Below are 22,577 nucleotides of genomic sequence, written 5' to 3' on the forward strand. Positions count from 1 at the left end.
CCTCCTGATAACGGATCACCTACTCTGTGCTCGGCACTGCATCAGGGAGTTTGTGGGCATTACCTTATGGAATCTTACAGCAGTTCTCCGGGATGGGTCTTATTAGCATCCACGTCTTATAGAAGAGAATACTGAGGACCAGAGAGGTTAAGTACCAGGTCCAAGGAGACACAGCTAGTAAGCTGTAGAGGCTGGATTTGAATTAGGTCTCCTGGACTTGGAGTCTGTGCTCTTCATTCTGGCAGTAGAGGCTCAGGCAGAGACGCATGACCTTAGAGGGCAGAGCCCAGCCCTTGGCGGAAGCCCATCCTCCCTGTTGGATCTGAGGGTAGTGGGTTTCCCACCCCAGAGACTGTGTGCAGGCCCGCCTGGACTGCTCCTTTTCCATCCTCCTTCCACTTGGGGGTAGCGGTGGGGGTGGGGGGAGGCTATGTGGTTCTGAGCGGACGTTTCTAGGCTGAGATACCAGCCGTTCTGCCCTGAAGCCCTGGGGGCCCTCAGCATGGCACATCATATCCGGACCTCAGTTTCTTATCAACCAAATGGACACACTTCTGGTGCTACCGGGTTTTAAAGGCTCCAGTGTCTCACGGATCTCGGGTGAAAAACCACCTTAGTGTCCATCATAGAATAATTAATAAAATGTCTTGGCTGGAGCGGGAGCAGAGGAAGTAAATGGGCGGAGGCCGAGGTGACAGCTGGCTAGAGAGGTGGAGCCAGGGAATGGGTGGGGAGGGGCGGGCCAGGCGGGCCAGAGCTCCGGGGCACAGTTAGAGACGCACCCAAGGAGCAGGCAGTCCGCATCCCGCATCCATCAACCGCCCTGCACCATGAGCCGTAAGTCCGGCCCTGGTGGCCCCAGAATCCCCTTTGCCTCCTGGTGGAGCCTTGAATGCCAGGCTCAGCCCTTCATCTCTCTCCCTCTGCAGGGCGGAGTGTCTCGCTTCGGTTCCCGCTGCTGCTGCTGCTGCTGCCGCCGTCCCCTGTCCTGCCAGCGGCCCCCGGGGCACCCGCGCCGGGTAGGCGGCCCCTTTCCTGCCCCCGAAGAGCCCCAGGTCCTGCGTCCCTGGCCTGGCCCCCACCCGCCTCTTCCCTCCGGCCGGCCCAGCTTCCCCTTTTCGGCTCGCGGTGCCTGGGGGTGGGGAGGGGGCTGAGTCTGTCGGTGGGATGGGGGCTCTCTGCAGACCCCCGGGGGCTGTGGCTTTGGCTAGGACGCCACTGGGTTCTTTTCGGGGGGAAAGGGCAGACTGGGATCTCGGGCCGGCTTTGGGAAAAGGGACAGCCTCTCTCCAGGCCCTCACCTGTTCTGGGCCCCCAGCGATCCAAGCTCATCCCCAACAATCCCGCTGTTTCCCCTGCGGGCCACTTTCGGAGGAAGCAGCAGGCTCCAGGGGAAGGCGGGCTGGCGAGTTCTCTTTCTCCAGCCTCTAACTTTCTGGTACCCTTCCGGATTCCCAGCCCCAGTGGAGAAGATCTCCCTCGGTGAGGACCCGGGGTACACCAGCCATTCCAGAGAGAGTGGAGGTGGAAATACACTTACGGGGCTGGGTTGCTTCCCCTGAGGTTTAAATCCTCACCTGTGAGGTCCCCACTGGGCGGATGAGTTAACTGAGGCTCAGGTAGGGGCTAAAACCCTCTCAAGCTCACACAGTGCATGGTGGGCTCAGGGTTGGAAGCTGGATCTACCTGACTGTAGGCATTTTTCAGGGTCTTTCCTCAGAGTCCTCCCTGCCCTTCTCACCCCCTGCCAATGGACCCTGGTTTCATCACCCCAAAGAAGATGGGGAAAGTCAGGTCCTGTAAAATTCACACCTTCCTCCCCCTCCACCATGCATGTACCAGGTTCCAGGTGAAGGACTGCAGTTCCTCCTTTGGACGGCCTCCCTCCCCCAGCTTACTGCTTGTGTGTGTGTGTGTGTGTGTGTGTGTGTGTGTGTGTGTGTGTGTGTGTCTGTGCAGAGTCTGGACAGAGCTTCCTTCATCACATAGCTGTGTGAGCTCTGTGTCTCCATTTCCCATCTGCAAAATGGGGTCAACAGAGGATGGTGGGGAGGGGATCTGAGCCTTCTGTTGTGATGCTCAGAGGAGAGAGAAAGGGTACCTATGTGAACTGGGAATCAGACCAGGTTTCCTGGAGGAGAGGGTTTGAGAGGATGGCATTTGGGGAGTCAAGGAAAGGATGGAGGATGCTGGGCATGAGCAAAGGTCTAGTTTGTGGGAAGAAGAGGAGGAAGACCCACGTGGCCAGCACTTTACAGTTTACAAAACCAGGCTGTGGGCACCTCTGTTGTTGGTGCTCACAACAGCCCTGCCAGGGAGATGTTAGTCCCATTCTACAGAAGGGAACTCTGAGGCCCAGAGGGGTGAGCCCATTTGTCTGACACCCCAGTAGCAGAGCCGAGGCTGACTAGGCTGACCCAGTGGCCCCTTTTATTAGCCCCTGGATCAGCCCAGCACTTCCTCTGAAGCCCCATTCAGCCCCATCCAGGCCCCCAGGGTACCCAGGGCTCACCCTGCCTGCCCTCCTGTGTCTGTTCACCAGTACTTAGTGAGCCATGGTCTGTGCCATTTTGCTTTTAGCCTTTTCTACTTATCTTTATGTTGTGTTTAAACAGAATTGTTTTCTTCACTCCACAAACACCCCCAGGGGATTGCTTTATGCCAGTCTTTGGCTGCAGCCTGGAGACAGAGCTGGGAGGAGCTCGCAGTCTGGTGGAGGAGATAGAAATGCCCACAGACTGTCATCCAAGGGGGTCAGGGCCATGACTGAGAGAAGCACAGGGGTGTGTGGGGCTCGGGGGTGGGGGGCAGTTATCTCTCGTCCCTTACATGTGAAGAATTTCGGGAGGCTTATTGGAGGTGGTGACGTTTGACCGGGACCCCGAAGGAGGTGGTGAGTTGGTGGAAATCCTGTGAGGTTTTACTATGAAACTCTGGAAGGGGTCTTCCTGGCAGAAGCAAGGGCATGAGCTGAAGCCTAAAGGTCTGAACTGTGGGAGTGGAAGGGCACACAGGAAGCAGTAGGACAGAGGCAGCTGCTGGTGGACACGGGCCTTTGGATGCAGAATGAGGAGAGGGACTGGGGCCTCAGGGTAACTGGGAACAGAAGAGTGAGATTGGGCGGATGACTTGGAGGTGAGACTGGAGGCTGGGGAACCGTTAAGGAGGCTGCTGCAAGGATCAAGGAAAGAACGGAGGACCAGTTGGGTTTTGGGGCAGAAGGTTTGGGCTGCCTTCCTGTTTCCACGTCTCTGGGTGAACTGAGGTCCAAGATGCCTGGATATTCAGGGGAGGCATCTGCCCGGGAAAGCCAAAGCCTGTGTTTTGTCCCCAGAGCAGCAGCAAAGGCTGATTCCCCCAGGAGACAAGGGCTGCAAGCTTACGTGGGGGCAGGTGGCGGGAGAGAATGCTGCTTCTGCCTCTCTTGTGACAGACGAGGGGAGTCCGGCTTGGAGGACAGGGATGTGCCAGGGCTTCCTTAATGCTCAAGTTCATCCCCTCCAGTTCCTGGACTGGGCTTAGTGCCCTCTCTTTGGCTAGGGACAGGGCATGACCTGGCAACCGGAGCTCCATGCCAGGCAGAGGGGCCTGAGACCAGCTAACCCTGGAACGTAGGGCAGGAACCCCGCCTGTGCCAAACCTTCCTGCTGACTGCAGCCTCCTATCTGCAGCACCAGAGGAGTCTGTGGGCTGGGAGAGGACTTCCTCTTCCAGCCATCGGGGCCCGCTGCGGTGGTGCCTGGCGGCTGGCCGCTGACCTGGTAGGGTGTAGGGCCTGGGGCCCAGGTCTGGCTGGTCAGGACCCCCTTTTTTTTTTTTCTCTCTTTGGCTACCAAGCTCCTGGAGCTTCTCTAAATATTATTCTTAGGGAATTTCAGTCCAGCCTCTCTCTTTAACCGGCCCTCTTGCTGCCTGGTGCTTCCAAGTCCTGACGACTTGGTGTTCCCTCACTGTGCCTGGAGCCCTGACTCCTGGGCTGGGGGACATTTCCTTGCCAGATCCTCAGAAAGTTCTGGAGCCGGGAAGTCCTAAACAGTTCCTCATCGGTGGGAATGTGTGCAGTGTGGGCTTGCTGATCAACCCCACCTCTGGGCTGGCTTGAAGACGCAGTGAGAGCAAGCTGCAGGGTTCTCTGCTGATGGGGCTAGGGAATCCTATTGATGCAAATAACCCAGATATTTGGAGATAGATTGGCTTCGCCCAGAGTTGAGAAGAGAAGGGGAGGCAGAGAGGGAGGTTTTTCCTTAGAGCTTGTCTGTTCCCTCCCCTTCCTGGAAAACGCTGAAAAATAAGGCCCAGAGGGTACAGGGTACTTGCCCAAGGACACACAGCCAATAAAGAGTAGTCACTCTCCCATAAATCTTCACCCAGCACCTACTTGGTGCCTCGCCCTGTGCTGGGTGTGGGAACTCAAGGCACTTTAGACTCTGTGTCTGCATCTCCCTAGTTCTCTTTCTTGATGTTTTATTATACAGGGTGTCCTCCGCTGGGCACATGAAAGCATGTGGGATTTAAGTTAGACTGAAGGAAGGCCTTCCTTTGTGAATAGTTCCCAGAGCTCTGGTCGCGGTAGGGGATGGTGCTCCCTCTGGGGTCCTGGTTTCAGGTCCACCTTGAAGGAAAGGTGACAAACCTATCTCACCTGGGGTCATCCCCAGCCTGTGGGACAAAGTGACTCTCCCTCTGCATCCCTTCCCCAAATCCAGGGCTGGGCACCTCCAGGAGGAGGAAGGGCAGGGAAGAGAAGGGAGTTCATCTTGGCTCTGCAGTTTTGAAGCAGTGGGGCCTGGGCGAGTCTCCTCATCTGTGGCAGGGTTGGGGCGGTGGGGGGGTGGCAGGGGTAGGGGGAGTCTCACCCACCCACCAGGGAGTGCTGAGCAGATAAACGAGGTAGATATGCAAGGTTGGAGGGTCAGCCAGAGCCCTGGCTTCCGGGCCCATCGTGACCGTCCAGCTGTGGTTAGGCTCCCCTCCCCGGGGAAGGGGGGGAGCAGCACCCAGTCTCCTCTCTGCGCATCCTGACATCATGGGGCCGCCAGCGGCAGCTGCTATCCTTGCTGGGAAGAACTTTCCCTGCCCTGGGGCCGCCGGTGTTTATGGAAAGATTGCGGAAGAGGAGGGAGGGAAAGTTGGGCAGCAGGTCTGGGAGGGAGGGACCTCTGCCCGCGCCTGGCACACAGACTGTCCTGACAGGAGAGGGAGAGGGAGAGGGATGCGGGCAGGAACTTCTGCGTCTGGGGACACAGTTCTGCTGCCTGCTGAAGCCCTCAAGCCAGACTTCAGAGCCAGCTGCAGGGGTGCTGGGGAGATCAGGGAGTCCCTCTGGCCAAGCCTGGGCTGGCTGGTCTCCTCGCTGCAGTTTAAATTCCGCAAACATTGAAGCTCTGGCCACCACATCTGGATTCCCTGGGTGGCTGGATCTCTCCAGGACATGGGTTGAGCCCCAGCTGTGTGCACGGCCTCTGTGAGGGAGGAGAAAGTCAGGGAAAGCCCTTTTCCTTGGAGGCTTGTGGTGGAGCAGAGCAGGTCGAGCTGGAACGTGGAGCAGGGGCGAGAGAGCGTGGCGGAGTGTGGACATTTAGGGGGCGGCTTTCCGGTGCATGCGCAGTGGGCAGGGTCAGGTAGATCTGGAGGGAATTTACTAGGGCGGAGCCGCAGCCTGGGTCAAGGAGGGAGCAGAGCAGAGCTTTCGGCTTTGGGGTCGCGGGATGGGCTGCCACAGAACAAACTGAGTTCCTTTTGGGATCCCTACTGGGGGAGGGATGGGGAGACAGCCCAGAGAAGGGCCGCGCCTCAGCCCCTGTGCCCGCTGAGTGGTAGGGCGACCCGTTTGTGACAGAGGGCCTGGTGCGCCAGGGTCGGGAGCTGGGCAGTGTGGCGCCACGGGAGCTCCTGGGCAGAACAGCAGAGTGTCCTGAGCAGGAGGGATCGATGAGATCCCAGGTCCCTGAGCCCGCGGCACGGCTGAGCCTGAGCTCCCTGGCGTTTCTGGGCCTGTGGCTGTAGGAGGGGAGGGGGGTCCTGCCAGGCCCCTGCCCTGGGCCCCACCTGCCGGTCCGCCTGCGTTGGTCTGATAAGGCCTTTTTGTTCGTTGGTCTGATAAGGCATTTTTGTTCAGACTTCTTCCCGTGGGTTCCTTCTTTTTATACCCTGCAAGGGTCACAGAGGTGCTATTGTGGGGCTGTGGGGAGTTGCCAGGGCTTAAGCAAGACTATTTGCATGATTCTGCAATGTGAGGAGCCCTAAACCAGAGGGTCCTGCCCTGTGACCACAGCAGGTGATCAGCCTGCGGTGGCTTCTCAGCCTCCTACCTCCCGTTGCTCTCCTCTTGACCCCCTATAGTCAGATGCACAAAGAATCAGAGTTCCCTGTAACGTTGGCTCTGAGCCCAGTTAAGGAAGTGTGTTTGCAGGAGGGACCTGGTGTTTCTGTGGAAGGCCAGGGAAGGAGCTGCTGCCAGGAGCCAGGCGCCCTGGGTCTGCAGGAGGCCTGGCTCTGTTCCTTGGTCTTGGCCAAGTCGCCACCTCTTCCCAAGCCTCGGTGTCCCTCGCTGAGCTGTGAACGAGCACTGAGGGAGCTCCAAGGAGACTCTGACCTTGCTGTTGGAGAATCATTGAAGCTGTGGTTGGGGAGATCTGGGTTAGACACAAGGAGGGACTTCCTGCTGGGGGAGTGGTTCTCCAGGGGGTTGGTGGGGGTGATGCTAGAGCTCCACTCACCCTCTGGAGAGAGTATTCCGGCCACATCTCTCCTGTTCTCGTGGTGCCTGACCTCCCTCAAGATCCTAGAGCCCATACTCCACCCTGATGTGAGCTGGGACTGGGTCTATCAGGATGGGAGCTGAGACTCCCCTCAAACCCATTCTCTGTCTTCTGGGTTCTGGGAAACGTCTTTCCTTGGACTTGACGGCTGAGTGTCTGGGGGTGGGGTGGAAGTGAAGGGATGGGCAGTTGGTCTGGTGCCACTTGCTGGGTGACCCATCTGGGTTTCCCCTTATTTGGCCTCAGTCACCCCACCCCATCTGCCTATAACTGGACGTTGTGATACCTGCTCTTCCTTCCCTTCTGCAAAAATAAAGGAATGGTAGGTCCTGATGCCCAGAGGTTGGGGGTTGGTCTGAGAACCCCTATCCTTTTCCCTTTACTGAACCCCACAAACTCTGCCCTTGGTGCTGAGCTCTGACTTGGCAGAAAGTGAATGCTCTAGAAAAGCCTGTGGCTGCAGTGTCTTATCAGCTGTTTCCTAGCCTTTGATGTCACAGCCTGGGGCCTGGACTCTTCTCCTGCCCCACTTTGGTGACAGCAGGGAGGGAGGGGGGGACTTCCCCTGGTGGCCTGATGTGGGGAAGATTGGAAACCCAGAGCAAGGTCTGGAAACGGAAGGGCCAGGAGCTTTCTGGTCATAGCTGTGGGGACAGAGAGGACCCTTGGGGAACACAGGAGCCAGTAAGTTAGGAGAGAGCTGTGACTGGACTCCCTGCCTCTGGTCCCAACGAGAGGTCGCCCTGGAGTGGTCTCTGATCTCTGTTTCTCCCCACAGTGAACCCCTGTTGTTACTATCCATGCCAGCACCAGGGTATCTGTGTCCGCTTCGGCTTTGACCGCTACCAGTGTGACTGTACCCGCACGGGCTATTCCGGCCCCAACTGCACCATCCGTGAGCTGGGCCTCCAGCCCCAATCCTTCTCCCCTGGGCTCATCCTCCAAGACCCCCATTTCCTACCTTCGCCTCCGGCCGTGGCCCTGTTCTCTTTTCTTGCCTGCCCCTGACCTCTGACACTGCCCCTGACCTCTGACACTGCCCCTGACCTGGCTCCAGCCCAAGCCCTCACTCCTGGCACAACCCACTCCCCGCTTCTGGGCACTGTAGTGAGTTTTCACTGCCCAGCTCTGGCCTTACTGACCTCAGTCCCTGGTCCTGTCTCCTGTCCTCACGTCTGGTTCTGGTTCTGTCACGTGCCATCACTCCCAAGGTTCCATCCTTACCCCTGCCCCAGAGGTTCTACCCTGTTCCATCCTGGCCCTCGTCCCCCGTTCCCATCTTCCACTCTGGCTGCTTCTGGTCCTGCCAGGAGGGCCTGACTGAATGGCTCCCACTGCCCTCACAGCTGAGCTATGGACCTGGCTCCGGACTACTTTGCGGCCCAGCCCCTCTTTCCTCCACTTCCTGCTGACGCATGGCCGCTGGTTCTGGGAGTTTGTCAATGCCACCTACATCCGGGACATGCTCATGCGTCTGGTACTCATAGGTGGGTGAGGGCGGGGCCCTCCTAATCTAGGGGAGCAAGAAATCCTGCCACTTCCTGGAATTCTTGGCATATGATAAGGGCAGGGGTTGGGGGCGGGGGGCTTCTAGGGTGCCAGATAAAAAAAGAACAACCCAAGGAATTCCCTGGCCGTCCAGTGGGTAGAACTCCGTGCTTTCACTGCTGAGGTGCGGGTTCAATCCCTGGTCGGGGAAGTAAGATTTTGGCCGCATGGGGGGACCAAAAATAGAACAACCCAAGAAGAGGCAGGGAAGGGGGTGTGTAACTGGGTGCAGGAACCCCTTGTCACTATTATTTTCGCCCTCTGCAGCGCGTTCCAACCTCATCCCCAGCCCCCCCACCTACAATGCAGCTCATGACTACATCAGCTGGGAATCCTTCTCCAACGTGAGCTACTATACACGTGTTCTGCCCTCTGTGCCCCAAGACTGCCCCACGCCCATGGGGACCAAAGGTAATGGCGATGGGGTGAGGGGGCTGGGCCTGGGCTGTGTCACAGGAGATGCTTAGTTCTTCTGTTTGGGAAAAAACAAGCAGAAGAGCAGTTACTGACCCATTTCACAGATGGGTGGACCAAGGCAAGACATATGCATATCCAGAACCAGGGATGAGGACAGGAAGAGGTTGTGGAGGGGTCTTGTCTGAGGTCAGCGGCAGAGTCAGACGAGTGCTTCCATATTTCCAGGGTGCCTCTTTGCCTGAACCTTGTCTACTAGATGGGTGGGATCCTGCTGAGATGGGGGTGACTTTAAAGTTGAAATGGAGGAAGGAAAGAATAGTGAGCTATTTACAGGGTGCTAACTCTGAGTTTGGGTCTTTACTAATGTAAACAGTCTTATGTGCTTCATCGGCGCAGTTTACACATAAAGTCAAATTTTTTCTTTAGTTGTTCAAGACCCCCACTTGGTCTCGTTGGTAGGGGTCTTCTTCCCAAGACCTTCTTCCTTATCCGCTCCTGTGATTGTCTTCAGACAGGGGGGTTTACTCAGTTTAGAGCCATCAATTCAGTTTCAAGTACACAAAGGACAATACAGTCACATTCCTTAGGTATCACCTGTGGCTGCTTTCCTGCTGTATCAGCCAAGCTGAGCAGATGCGACAGAGATCACATGTTGGCAGAGCCTAAGATATTGACTATCTGGACTTGTACAGAAAAAGTTTGCTGACCCTTGGTTTAAAAGATTCCATCTCACCAGTTTTCTGCCGGTTACATTGGCACTCCTCAAATCCACTGCATAAAATAGATATCATTTGCCCTATATTATAGAAGAAGAAATTGAGGGTCAGAAAGATGGGATGACTTCTCCATGTTCACACAGTTAGTAAATGGCATAACCCATTTCAGACACAGGCTACCTTGCTCCACGGCTGGGGAATCCAAGCTCTTCTGTTTGTTTGTTTTCTCTTTCTTTTTTAGGGGGAGGAGGGTTAACTTGTACAAAGTAGCAAACACACACAAAAGTTGAGAGAAAAGTATAAGGAAGTCCTATGTATCCATCTCTGGGTTTCAAGATTTGTCCACAATTTGCCAATGTTATTTCATCTATCCCCTCTCACCTTACTTTTTATGGAGTTTTTAAAAACAGATTCCAGATATCACGCCATTTCACCCATAAATACTTCTAGAGCCTTTTGGTAGAGAAGGTGCAAGGGGCCATCAGGTGGGAGGGAGGTGGTCCTGCGGAGGCCACTCTGGGCTTCCTGCGTGGACCAGTTCGGTCTGGCGAGCCTGGAAGGCCCTGAGGCAGGAAGATCCAGACCGGAAGCAGCTACTGCTCTTTCCCACCTCCCCAACCAGGGAAGAAGCAGTTGCCCGATGCCGAGCTCCTAAGCCGTCACTTCCTGCTCAGGAGGAAGTTCATCCCTGACCCCCAAGGCAGCAACCTCATGTTTGCCTTCTTTGCGCAACACTTCACACATCAGTTCTTCAAAACTTCTGGCAAGATGGGTCCTGGCTTCACCAAGGCTTTGGGCCATGGGGTGAGTACCTGGGAGGGGCTCGGGACTTCTCTGGGCTGCACTTGGCACATGGAGGTTGTTACAGGTGGGGCAGGACCCAGAGGTCTGAGTGGACCCTCTCTCTGTCTTCAGGTCGACCTTGGCCACATTTATGGAGACAATCTGGAACGTCAGTATCACCTGCGGCTCTTTAAGGATGGGAAACTCAAGTACCAGGTAGCACTGGGTCTTGGGATGGGGCGTTGGGAAGAACCTTCCACGGTCTTCCCTGGCAGAAGCTGTTGGTGGGGGCCTCCAGGGTGTCCTGAGATGGCCAGCTGCAGAAGCTGGAGGTGTGTGGTCGGAGGAGAGACAGCAAACCCTGGGAAAGGGTGCCAGGGAAGAGACGCAGACAAGGAGCAGACGTAGCCTCTCATGTTCTCCTGGGAGGTGGGTTTTGGGGCTCCACAGGAGATGAATATTTCCAGCCTGAATTTATTCATTTAATTATTCTACAATACTAATTGGGCACTGTGATGTGCCTGGCACAGGGGAGCAGTGGCCGTGATAGTTATGGGCCCTACCCTCAAGCTCCTCAGGGACCACAGACACAAACAGTAGGGTGCTAGTTCCACGAGGACTTTTCGTCTGAACTCGCACTGTTCAGTGGTGCTAGAGCCACATAGGTAATCATCTCATGCACTTCTCAAATCCACTGCATAAAATAGGTATCATTTGCCCTATTTCATTGCTGTGAGCCACATCTAAGTTATCTGAATTTTTCTAGTGGCTACATTAAAAAAGGTAAAAAGCAACAGGCAAAATTGATTTTAATAAAATATTTTTAATTTAACCCAATATATCCAGAATCTTATCATTTCAACATGTAATCAACACAAAAATTGTCAATAAAATATCTCACTGTTTGTGCTAAATCTTCAAAATCTGACCTGTATCTTACACTTGTAGCACATCTCAATTTGGGTGCCAGATTTTCGTTGGAGATTCTGATCTGCATTTAGATTTCATAAAATTTACAGTTGAGAAAGTAGATTCACATGTCCAAGTTGTTCTAAGCATAACGACTTCCCAATAGCTGAGGTATCTGTTTTAAAATTTAAATCTAAAGAAAATAAAATTAAAAATCCAGTTCCTCATTCACACCGACCACGTTTCTAGAGCTTAGTAGCTGCACGTAGCTAGTGGCTACCATACTGGACCATGCAAATCTAAACAAAAACCAAGACAGAAAGTTCATTGCTGAATCTTTTGGGCTAAGAACAGTATCTGGCATATGGTAGGTCCTCGGTGGACATTCATTGAGTGAATGACGACACTGCCACATAATTAATTACACTTGTGATAGCTGCCACCAGGGAGAAGCCACGAGAGTGTGCAGAGGATGGGGAAGGCTTCCTTAGGAAGTACGAATAAACCAAGAGTTGCATGAATGATGATGAGAAATTAGGGAGGCCAAGAAGGGCACAGGACAGGCCAGGTTATCAGGCATCAAGGCTGGAGAGGGGAAGTCAGCTTGAGTGAATTCAAGGGAGGAAAATGAGGGAGATGCTGCTGGACACCTGAGTGATTCCCGATGAGCGAGGGTCGCGTTAAGGATTTCTGATTTCTGCCAAGAGCAGAGAGAGGACTTGGAAGGGTTTTAAGCCAGGGTGTGATGCTCGATTTGGGTGTTTTAAAGGATTGCTCTGGCTGCAGAGCCGAGAACGGACTGTCTGGGGGGATGGAGCCACTTACGAGGGGAGTCAGGGTGGAAGATGAGGGTGGGTTGGAAGAGGGTGGTGGCAGAGGGGAGAGAGAAAGGGACTCACTTTAGGAGGTAGAATCCACAGGCCTTGGTCAGGGAGGCCGGGTGGCCACCCTGCGTGTTACGGGCAGCTGTCAGTAGGAGTGGAAGGCTGTCAGCTGTGCAGGTGCAGGCACCCGGCCCCTCCCCAGGTTACCAGGTGGCCCCATCCTGCAGGTGCTGGACGGAGAGATGTACCCGCCATCGGTGGAAGAGGCACCAGTGCTGATGCACTACCCCCGGGGCATCCCGCCCCAGAGCCAGATGGCAGTGGGCCAGGAGGTGTTCGGGCTGCTTCCGGGGCTCATGCTCTACGCCACACTCTGGTTGCGTGAGCACAACCGAGTGTGTGACCTGCTGAAGGCTGAGCACCCCACCTGGGGCGATGAGCAGCTCTTCCAGACGGCCCGCCTCATCCTCATCGGTGAGGACTCCAAGCCAGCCTTGTCCTGGAAGGTCACGTCCTCTGTCCTGAGAAGCGGAGTGGAGGGTTTGGGGACAGAGAGATTCGAATCCTGAACAGGGTCCTTCCCCTGTGTGAGCCTCACTTTCCAAATCTATACATTGGGAATAATGATGGTGGTAAGGACTTGTTGAGATGATGAATGGGAAAGTACTTAGCACATAGTAGGCCTTCAGAAAACGGAGGGCTGTGGTAGCTGATCATTAGCTGGGTGACTAGCAGCAAATCTGATTAGCCACCCCAAATCTCAGTTTCCCCATCATCCCAGGAGCACTCAGGGACATCCTCAGCAAATACCCCAGCTTGCCTGGGCTTCGGGAATCCTTATGTTTCCTGCCCTGCATGCATCTGCCTTCCCGGAGGTTGGTAGCTTCTGGGTGCCTCAGAGACAAGATATTTTTGTGTCCCCTACAGGGGTGAGCCTGCAGCCTAAAATGTCAGATGGTTTTTGGCCTGGGAGCTTGGCCCCCGACACCCCTGTCCAGACCATATTCACTCTGTGTCACCAGTGAGCCCCTGCCCCCGCCTCAGCATCACTGGGCGTAACTGTTCCCAGTTATAGTGCCTGATTCATTGGTGCCTGGAAGAGCCATGCACTGGGGTTAGGAATGGCCTAAAGAACGAGAAGGGGCTGGTTCAGAAGTCCCAGTATTTTTTTTCTTTTTCTTAACATCTTTATTGGAGTATAATTGCTTTACAATGGAGAAGTCCCAGTATTATAGAGACTTTGATCAGAGAGGGCAAGTCTGTGTCTGCAGGCTGCCCAGCATACTGACTGGTGATGAAGCTGTGGCCAGAGGCGGGACTCCTAGGGCCCTGCACCTCCAGTGCTTCATTCAACCCTCCCGACAGCCTTGTGACCCAGATAGGATTACCCTTTGTTGTGAAGATTAAGAGGCAGAGAGGGTAAGTGAATTCTCCAAGGCCATTCAGTGCAGAGAGACTTGAACCAGGTCTGGCTGCCACCAGTTTATGCTGCTTCCACCACGTCTTGAGGGGAGTGCTTTCCTGAGTGCGGACGGGGTGGGAGCCTTAATCTACTCTTTTGTGACGTGTGCGTATGGGGAGGGGATTCTCCCCTCACACCTCCACGTAGTGTTCCCACTTCTACACATATTGACCCTCCGTGTTATGCCAGGCCCTGTACGAAGCGGTTCAGATGCATTCTTTGTCTACTCCTCTCAGGAACCCTGTGAATATTGTTATACTGGTATGATTCTAGTACACGTTTTACAGATAAGGAGAGTGAGCTTCAGAGAGAGTAAGTAGCACAGCCCCAGCTCGTGTGGCTAGAAATGGTGAAGCCAAGATTTAAACCCAGGTCTGCTGATTGCAGTTCCAGTGGCTCCAGATCATTTTGCTACAAGTCAATTTGTCTAGTGGTTAGTTGGCCAAAATATCGGTTTCTTCTGATATCTAGCTGACCAGTTTTCATTGTGTTATGGAATGTTCCTTTTGTGTCTTCCCTGGCTCTTTGCTCTGTAGCTTGTCCCTGAGGGGGCAGAGGAATTTGATACATAGGAAGACAGGAGGGTTATATTTGGGACAAGATTCACTTATGTCTCCAGTGTCCCTTGTTTGCTGCTGCAGCTCTTAGAATGGTCTCTTGGGAGCTCCCCTCACCCCCATCATCTTAGGCACGCTGAAATTCCCTCACTAAGTTAATCTCTACGTGCCCACCTTTTGTGGTGTCTCCAGCCTCTTTTAATGGGCTGTGGGAAGGTGGCCACCAGAGGGTCACAAAACCCATCCTCAGATACTTCCTTTGCGTGTCCTGCTCAGCCCGGCCTGTGACCTCCCCAGGGAACATGGGACTAGCAGGTGGCTCCTGTCTTGGGACATCAGTGCGGCCTGAGACAGAAAGTTCCATTTTCACACCCCGTGACAAAAAGGCAAAGTGAAAGTGGCCAAATAAAATCAAACAACCATTACAATGATAAAGAGGCCAAACCAAGCCCTTTGCGTGAACTGGCCCACTTCCCAAGCCTGGTGGCTAAGTCCCTGTGCTCTGTTGACCCCATTCCCCATCCTTCGTCCCAGGGGAGACCATCAAGATTGTGATCGAGGAGTACGTGCAGCAGCTGAGTGGCTACTTCCTGCAGCTCAAGTTTGACCCGGAGCTGCTGTTAGGCACCCAGTTCCAGTACCGTAACCGAATTGCCATGGAGTTCAATCACCTCTACCACTGGCACCCGCTCATGCCCGACTCCTTCCGGGTGGGCCCCCAGAACTACAGCTATGAGCAGTTCCTGTTCAACACCTCCATGCTGGTGGACTACGGGGTCGAGGCCCTGGTGGACGCCTTCTCTCGCCAGCCCGCGGGCCAGGTGAGCCTCAGAGGAGCGCTGGGGAGGGCCGCTGGGCTCTGGGATCCAAACCCCAGTTTTCTGTGAAAGGGGGAGAGTGTCACCCCTACTGGGAGGTCGTGATCATTCCTTCATTCATTCTGTCGTTCTTTCATTCATTCAACGATACCAGGCGTTACTGCAGGCGCTGGGGATACAGTGCTGAACCAGGTCAATGTGATTCTTGGGTCCTTGTATTTTTGGTGCGTACACCCTAGAAAGGAACGACAGTCATGTGACAGCTAACATCGTTTGAGCACTTACTACATGTTAGGCACTGTACCAAGGGCTTTTCTGAAGAATTATAAGAACCACAACATAGAAAGCGCACCATGCTCTGGGAACTCAGAGAGGGGCTTCTGGCCCAGAGTTGGGGATTGTGGATAAGGAAGTGATGTTTGAGCAGAGATCCAAACAATGGATAGGGGCCTCCCAGGGCAAGAGGTAGCGTTCGTGGCCCGGGGTCTCTGTGTTCCAGACGGAGGGGACAGCATGGGCAAGGGCCCAGAGGTCAGAGGGCATATGGCAATTTGAGGACCAGGAAGACATTCAGGGTATGGCAATATATGCAAAAGTGACTGCACATAGTAGGTCTTTATTACATTAGAGGCCTCTGTTATGGGCTGAATTGCCCCCTGCCCCAAATTCCCATGTTGAAGTCCTAACCTCCAATACCTCAGAATGTGACTGTATTTGGAGCTAGGGTCTTTAAAGAGTTAATTAAGGTAAATGGGGTCACTGAGTGAGCCCTACTGTGACTGGCGTCCTTATAAGAAGAGGAGATTAGGATATAGATGTGCATAGAGGGAAAACATAGGGGAAAGTTGGCCATCTCTAAGCCAAGGAGAGAGGCCTCAGAATGAAACCAACCCTGCCCACACCTTGATCTTGGACTTCTAGCCTTCAGAACTGTGAGGAAATGAATTTCTGCTGTTTAAATTTCTGCACTTTGGTATGGCAGCCCTAGCAAAATAATACAGCCTTTCCCTCTGGAATTTCTAACTAATTTCCTCCGAAATCTTCCCTTCCCCATGTTTGGAAGCTCCCATCTCCTTCCCTAGCTCCCCTCAGCCCCTGCTTCTCTCTCATACTTACCCCTCAGCCCTACCATGAAGCTGTGGCACCATATGGATTTAGGTTTCCCCCTGGTAATTTGACTGCGATTAGCATATACTGCCGCCAATGGGCGGCTGCTGGCTGGCTTACGGCCTCTGTTCTTTGTGGGGACACAGACATGAACAGAGACAATAACTCGTGTGCGGGGCTTCATGGTTTCCAAAGAATTTTCAAGCAATGTCCCTGGTGACGTGTGTGAAAAGCCCTGGTATTTCCTGGTACCAGGCAGAAGGGTCACAGAAGTGTGTGGATTCTCAGGATATCAAAGAGAGTGTGAGAAGTGATAAAACAGGGCCTCCCCTGATAATCCCCACCCATGGTTCCATCTCGGGGTTACCGTGTGACCAACGCTGTGATAACTGCTCTGTATTCTTTATCTCGATTGTTTCACCACATGCTTATTTCACAAGCGTATCAGACTGATGCTTCTACCTTCCTCATTGCTGCGTATGAAGAAACAGAGGATTAGCATAAGTTGTTTGCCTACAGTCCCTGTATTTGTTTCCTAGGGCTGCAAAAGGAACACAGACCAGGGGGCTTTAAGCAGCAGACATTTATTCTTTTTCTTTTTTATTTTTTTGGAAGTTCAAAATATCACCTCTATTACTGATAAAGCTGATTCTAGAAAACCTAAAGCAGGCTTTTTAATAATAAACCCCCAAATAGACAAACTTGGCTACCAAGACATGGAAGCATGGAAACAAGGAAGGTCTCTCCCAACATCCTCCTGTCCCCCCAGAACAAGGAGTATGAGAGAAAACATACTCCCTGGTGTCAACTGAATTCAAGAGCGGCAGAGAGGACAGCTTGAACAACGCATGCCTAGTTACTGTGCTCAAGCTCACCAATAATACTAAGTTACTCCTCCTCTTCTAATAAGGAGGGAGGGGGAGAGGTTGGCAAAAGATGCTAAGAGTGTTAGGCTACTGGGGTTTCCTCCATAGACAAAGAAACATCCAGAAAAAGAAAGAAATATTCCCACCTTACACCTGAGAAGTATCACCTTTTATTCATTTATTCATTGATCCATCCAAGCATCCATTAAACATTTACTACACATTACTAACATCTAGGCCATGAAAAAGATCAATCCTCAAACATTTCTCTAGAAAGCCCTTGTAGTTAACTCCCCCAGATGGTATTAATACCAATCAGAAATTTATTGTTGCACAGTTCTGGAGGCTAGAAGTCCAAAATCAAGGTGTCGGCAGGGCCGTACTCTTGCTGAAGGCTCCAGGGGAGAATCTGTTCCCTCCCTTTCTCTCAGCTTCTGGTGATGGCTGACAATCCTTGGGGTTCCTTGGCTTGTAGAAGCATCACTCCAACATGGTGCTCTCCCTGTGTCTCTCTTTCCTCTTTTTATCAGGACGCCAGTCATTGGATCTGGGGCCACCCTAGTGGAGTATGACCTTGATTACATTTATTTGCAAATAAGGTCACATTCACAGGTGCTGGGGGTTAGGACTCCAACACGGATACAGGCAAGTCAATCCACAATGGCCCCACAGCTTGTAAATGGTTCAGCTGAGATTGGCACCAGCCTCCTCTGGCTTTGCCCCAGGGTGTACAACTTCACCCAACTATGCTTTTCCTCTTTCTCACCCAATTGTCCTTGTTCTACCCAAACAGAACTCTTTCTTTAGCATTATCATTATCAATTCACCCTGAGCAATAGATCTTTCTTTAGATGTATGCTCCTTTTTTTTTTTTTGACAATTCTTTTGCATTAAGAATATCTTTTTAAACTTTTTATTTTATATTGGAGTAGAGACGATTAACAATGTTGTGTTAGTTTCAGGTGTACAGCACAGTGATTCAGTTATACATATACGTGTGTCTATTCTTTTTCAAATGCTTTTCCCATTCAGGTTGTTACATAATATTGAGCAGAGTTCCCTGTGCTATACAGTAGTAGACCTATGCTCCTTAACAGTTATGAATCAGATTTTTTTTTTTTCTGGAGCCTTATTTTTTTTTTTGGCTGTGCTGTGCGGCTTGTGAGATCTTAGTTCCCCGACCAGGGATTGAACCCGGGCCCTTGGAAGTGAAGGCTCAGAGTCCTAACCACTGGGCTACCAGGGAATTCCCTCTGGAGCCTTCATCTCACCAGGTTACTTGGGCTTTGAACCCTATTTCCCTCCCTTCACAGGATATATTACGCCACTGCCTTGGTCTTAAAGTAAAACTACAAGTTTAGTTAAACTAAATGTGTTTATATATTACACTTTTCATGGCAAGATTTTAGTTCCCTCCCTGCTAGCTCACAACAATTCCTCTCCCAGGAGGCTTGGCAGAAAGAAAGAGACACACATATAATCACCTGTCTCTGTGTGTAGCTTTATCTGGTCTGAATGGAGTGACTTGATACTCTGTGTTCCTACCTTCTAGCTCAGTTTCTCTTTTCTAGTGGTGGCCGGTTACTAGGGGTTCACTTTTTTTTTTTAATTTGTTTATTTACTTATTTTTGGCTGTGTTGGGTCTTTGTTGCTGCGCGCGGGCTTTATCTAGTTGAGACGAGTGGGGGCTACTCTTCGTTGTGGTGCGCAGGCTTCTTTTTGCGGTGGCTTCTCTTGTTGTGCAGCACGGGCTCTAGGCACATGGGCTTCAGTAGCTGTGGCACGTGGGCTCAGTAGTTGTGGCTTGCGGGCTCTAAAGCGCAGGCTCAGTAGTTGTGGCGCAAGGGTTTAGCTGCTCCGCGGCATGTGGGATCTTCCCGGACCAGGGCTCGAACCCACGTCCCCTGCATTGGCAGGCGGATTCTTAACCACTGTGCCACCAGGGAAGTCCCTGCGTTTCACTTTTTAATACTAGATGCTCAGTAAATTTTATTTAATCTCAATTCTGTGATATAGAGAATGGAAAGCAATAGAAATAGGTTCCTTAGCAGAATCCATTAAAAGATTAAACATCTTTGTTCTATGATAAAAACTGATTTGGAGAGTGACAGACACATGTCAGTTCTGCCAGGCAGAGTTTAAAAAATATCCTAGGAAAGCCATAAAGTTTTGGCCCCTCAAATTCACATTTGTCCATCCGTCTGTTTCCATCACTTGAAAGCTCAGAAAGCTTTCTGCCTTTTATTTCCAGATCTGAAATGCCAGTCCCCTCTGCTTGAGTTCTGGACTGTGGCTGTGCTGGCCATCTCCTCTGCAGAGTCCTAGTTGCTGAACCTAATAGTTCCAGAACCTTCCTTAACAGAATGTTGTGGGTTCTCACCTAAATTCAAAGGGCTGGGGAACAGTGTGTCTGGTGAGTGACTAGAGAAGTCCTCCTGGCCCACTCCACACTCTAAAGATGAGGAAACTGAGCCTCGGAGGGGGTCCCTGAGAAAGCATGGCAGTGCAGACCTAGGGCCGGGTTCCCAGCTTGGTGGCTGCTAGGCTGAGCCATCCTTTCTGCTCAGAAAGGACTCCTGACCTGAATTTCTTCTCCAGGACAATGTGGCCTGGCTCTCAGACCACAGCTGTGTTTATCTCTTGGCAGATCGGCGGGGGTAGGAACACAGACCACCATGTCCTATACGTGGCTGCGGAAGTCATCAAGGAATCGAGAGAGTTGCGGCTGCAGCCCTTCAATGAGTACCGCAAGAGGTTTGGCATGAAGCCCTACACCTCTTTCCAGGAGCTCACAGGTGAGCAGCTGTTTCCCGGCCACGGCTCCTGCCCTCGAGGGACTTGAGCTGAAGTGAAGGAGACATTGAGGAAACAGAACGGGGTGATCCGTATGGCCAGCACTGTGACTGTGGGATTTGAGGGGTGTGGGAGCACAGTGCCAGGGGTGGCGAGGGATGGCAGATGACTCTGCTTGGGGAGGGAAGGTGGCTTCTCAGCTGGGTTTGAAGGATAAAAAGGGATTTTCCATGACTTCCCTGGCGGTCCAGTGGTTAAGACTCTGCACTTCCACTGCAGGAGGCACAGACATGGCACAGCCAAAAAAGAAAAAAAAAAGGGATTTTCCAGGTGAAGGATAGAGGGAAGAACATTCTAGGTGGAGGAACAGAAAGTACAAAGACACAGGGGTTAAAAAGAATGAGCCTAAAAAAAAAAGAAAAAAAAAAAGTGAGCCTATTCAGGAGGACAGTCCTAGGTGTGGCTGGGCGGAGGTTAGTGATAGGAGGCTGGCTCAGATTGTGTGGAATCTTGGATTCTACGCTAAGATTTTGGGTTTTATTCTGTCTAGTGGTTCCTAAGTCCCATTTATGGGCCAGCTACCTGAGAATCACTTAGAAAACTAATTAAAAATACCAAATCTGAGATGGCCCTTCCAGAGATTCTGATTCAGTAGACCTAGGTGGTACCCAAGAATCTGTATGTGTGTATATATATATATCTCCATACATATATGTATGTGTATGTATATACATATGTATGTATATGTAAGTGTATATATATATATAAAAAACACAAATTGTATAATATATATAATAAATATATGTAACATATATGTCTATATGTCATATATATATATATTTGTTGTTCAAGATCCCCAGTTGTTGGGCAGCCAAGTTTGGGGACCCCTGTCCCAGACAATGGGGGTGCCACTGAAAGGTTTTGACCAGGGTGTGACATGACACCTGACTGTGTACTGGTACCCTGTGGAGGGTGGACTTGAGGAGACAGGTAGGGACACTCCATGTCTGTCTCCCATGACAGTCCAGAGAGACAGAAAAAACATTGTCGCTAAGTCTCTATGTGATCTTGGACAAATGACATTGCATCTCTGAGCTCCGGTAGAGCGCAGGGTCTTGGACCAGGATAAGGCCCCTTGAAACCTGCCTGTGAAGGAAACAAGATAGGTAGCTTCTGCCTGTTGTAATGATCAGGTAATTAGGGCACAGAGAAGTGGGGTGAGTTGCCCAAGGTCACACGCTGTTTGGTGGCAGATCCAGGCCCTTGACTCCATCTGCAGTAGCAAATTCCTTCCCTAGATGCAGCCCTGGAGCAGGGTCGGTCAGCCGGGCCAGATTTTAGGGCATGTGCTCATCTGCTCAAGGTGCTCTTCTGAAGTCCATTCTCCTCCCCAGAAAAAGGTGGACCTAGAAGATTCCCTCCCCAGATGAACCGTAATGGATGGCATCATGATTCTGACTTTGGCTTCTCCCCCTTGTAGGAGAGAAGGAGATGGCAGCTGAGTTGGAGGAGCTGTATGGAGACATCGATGCCTTGGAGTTCTACCCAGGGCTGCTTCTTGAGAAGTGCCCTCCAAACTCCATCTTTGGGGAGAGTATGATAGAAATTGGGGCTCCTTTTTCCCTTAAGGGCCTCTTAGGGAATCCTATCTGTTCTCCGGAGTACTGGAAGTCGAGCACATTTGGTGGTGAGATGGGTTTCAACCTTGTCAAGACGGCCACGCTGAGGAAGCTGGTTTGCCTCAACACCAAGACTTGTCCCTACGTCTCCTTCCACGTGCCGGACCCCCGCCAGGAGGACGGGCCTGGAGTGGGGCGGCCATCCACAGAGCTCTGAGGGGCCAGGGCGGCAGCATTCTGGAGGGTAGAGCTTACTGTTCATCATTCCAGAATGCCGAGGCCAGGGTTGATAATCTTCAATGTTGGGTTTCTGATTTGGTGTTGAGCGCATAAGGGTGGACGTTTAGAACTCTGGGTCTCTCACCACGATCTGGAACACTGTGGTCTTGTTTGTCGATCTAGAATGCTGAATTCCTGGTGAGCCATCTAGAAAGTGAGGAGTGGTTCTCCTTCGGAATGCCAGAACACTGGTTTCCCGGTTGATCACCTAGAATGTCAGATTTCTGGCTGATCCAGAATACAGGCATTCTAAAATATGGGACTCCTGATGGAATCATCTAGAAAGTTAAGGGGTTCTTATTTTGCATTCTAGAATTCTGGGTGGTCCTCCGGAGTGTTGACTTTCTGATTGGTTATTCAGAATGTGGTGTTCCTGGTTGCTGATCCAGAACAGTAGCTGGTGTGCTATAGATCTGTCCTGTCCTGAATGTCTGGAGCATTGATGATTCATTTTCCTGTTCAGTGAGACATCCACAGAGCAGGGGAATCTAATGTCTAATGAGAATGCATTGCCTGAATCTGTGCCTGCACAGAGGAGGCAAGGAGGTGGGGTGTTCTGCTTGGGACCCCAACTGAGACCCTGGTCTGAGGCTATAGAGAGAACAGGTGGCTTTTTCCAGGCCATTGACTGGAAGTCACCAGAGCTCTGTCTTTGTCCAGATCTTGACTCACGGCAGCTGTTTTTCATGAAGTTAATAAAGTTCTTTTTCCAAATTGCCTGCTATGCTTTTGATACCATCCCCAGAAGCAGAGGTAACATGAAAGTGACCTTTCTCCTAGCCACAGGCTAGATGTGCTGGAGGTTTGCAGCAGGAGACTTTCCACTGGGATCCCTGGGCCTGTCGTGGTCTAGATCTTTCACCGCTGATGTTTCATTCCCTCCTCCCCACCGCCGATCCTGTGGGTTAGGAATTGCTTTTTCCAGGCCGCTCTCCTAAAATGCACAACTCCCCAGCCCCAGGAAATGTAGTGTTCAGTTCCCACCATCTGATTAAAACAACTTCCTCCCTTACTGAGCATACAACAGAGATGAAAGGCATCTGGGGCGGAGAGCATTTACTCTGTGCCAATTTTACACATTTCATTCTCATTTATTTTCAACCCAACAGTGCGAAATA

The 22,577-nt window shown here is 52.0% G+C and overlaps 1 protein-coding gene across 3 annotated transcripts; it reads left to right on the plus strand.

The window, feature by feature from the left end:
* Nucleotides 1-721: 721 nt before the first annotated feature.
* Nucleotides 722-22,173, plus strand: PTGS1 (prostaglandin-endoperoxide synthase 1). Of its 3 annotated transcripts, XM_089913707.1 has the most exons (12): nt 722-837; nt 930-1,019; nt 1,459-1,482; nt 7,540-7,656; nt 8,108-8,248; nt 8,577-8,720; nt 10,065-10,246; nt 10,358-10,441; nt 12,186-12,432; nt 14,512-14,798; nt 19,416-19,563; nt 21,042-22,173. In XM_089913707.1, exons 1-12 carry the CDS (start codon nt 831-833, stop codon nt 21,395-21,397), a joined length of 1,827 nt encoding a protein of 608 aa, XP_089769833.1. In that variant the 5' UTR covers nt 722-830; the 3' UTR covers nt 21,398-22,173. The 3 variants fall into 3 exon arrangements, with proteins under 3 accessions (XP_089769833.1, XP_022434509.1, XP_089769832.1); XM_022578801.3 differs by lacking the exon at nt 1,459-1,482; XM_089913706.1 differs by lacking the exons at nt 722-837; nt 1,459-1,482 and having other exon boundaries at nt 893-1,019.
* The last annotated feature ends 404 nt before the right edge of the window (nt 22,174-22,577 follow it).

The sequence above is a fragment of the Delphinapterus leucas genome, chromosome 6, assembly GCF_059928025.1.
Source record: "Delphinapterus leucas isolate spDelLeu-1000000601 "Yukka" chromosome 6, BTC_Dleu_Yukka2, whole genome shotgun sequence".
NCBI lineage: Eukaryota > Metazoa > Chordata > Mammalia > Artiodactyla > Monodontidae > Delphinapterus > Delphinapterus leucas.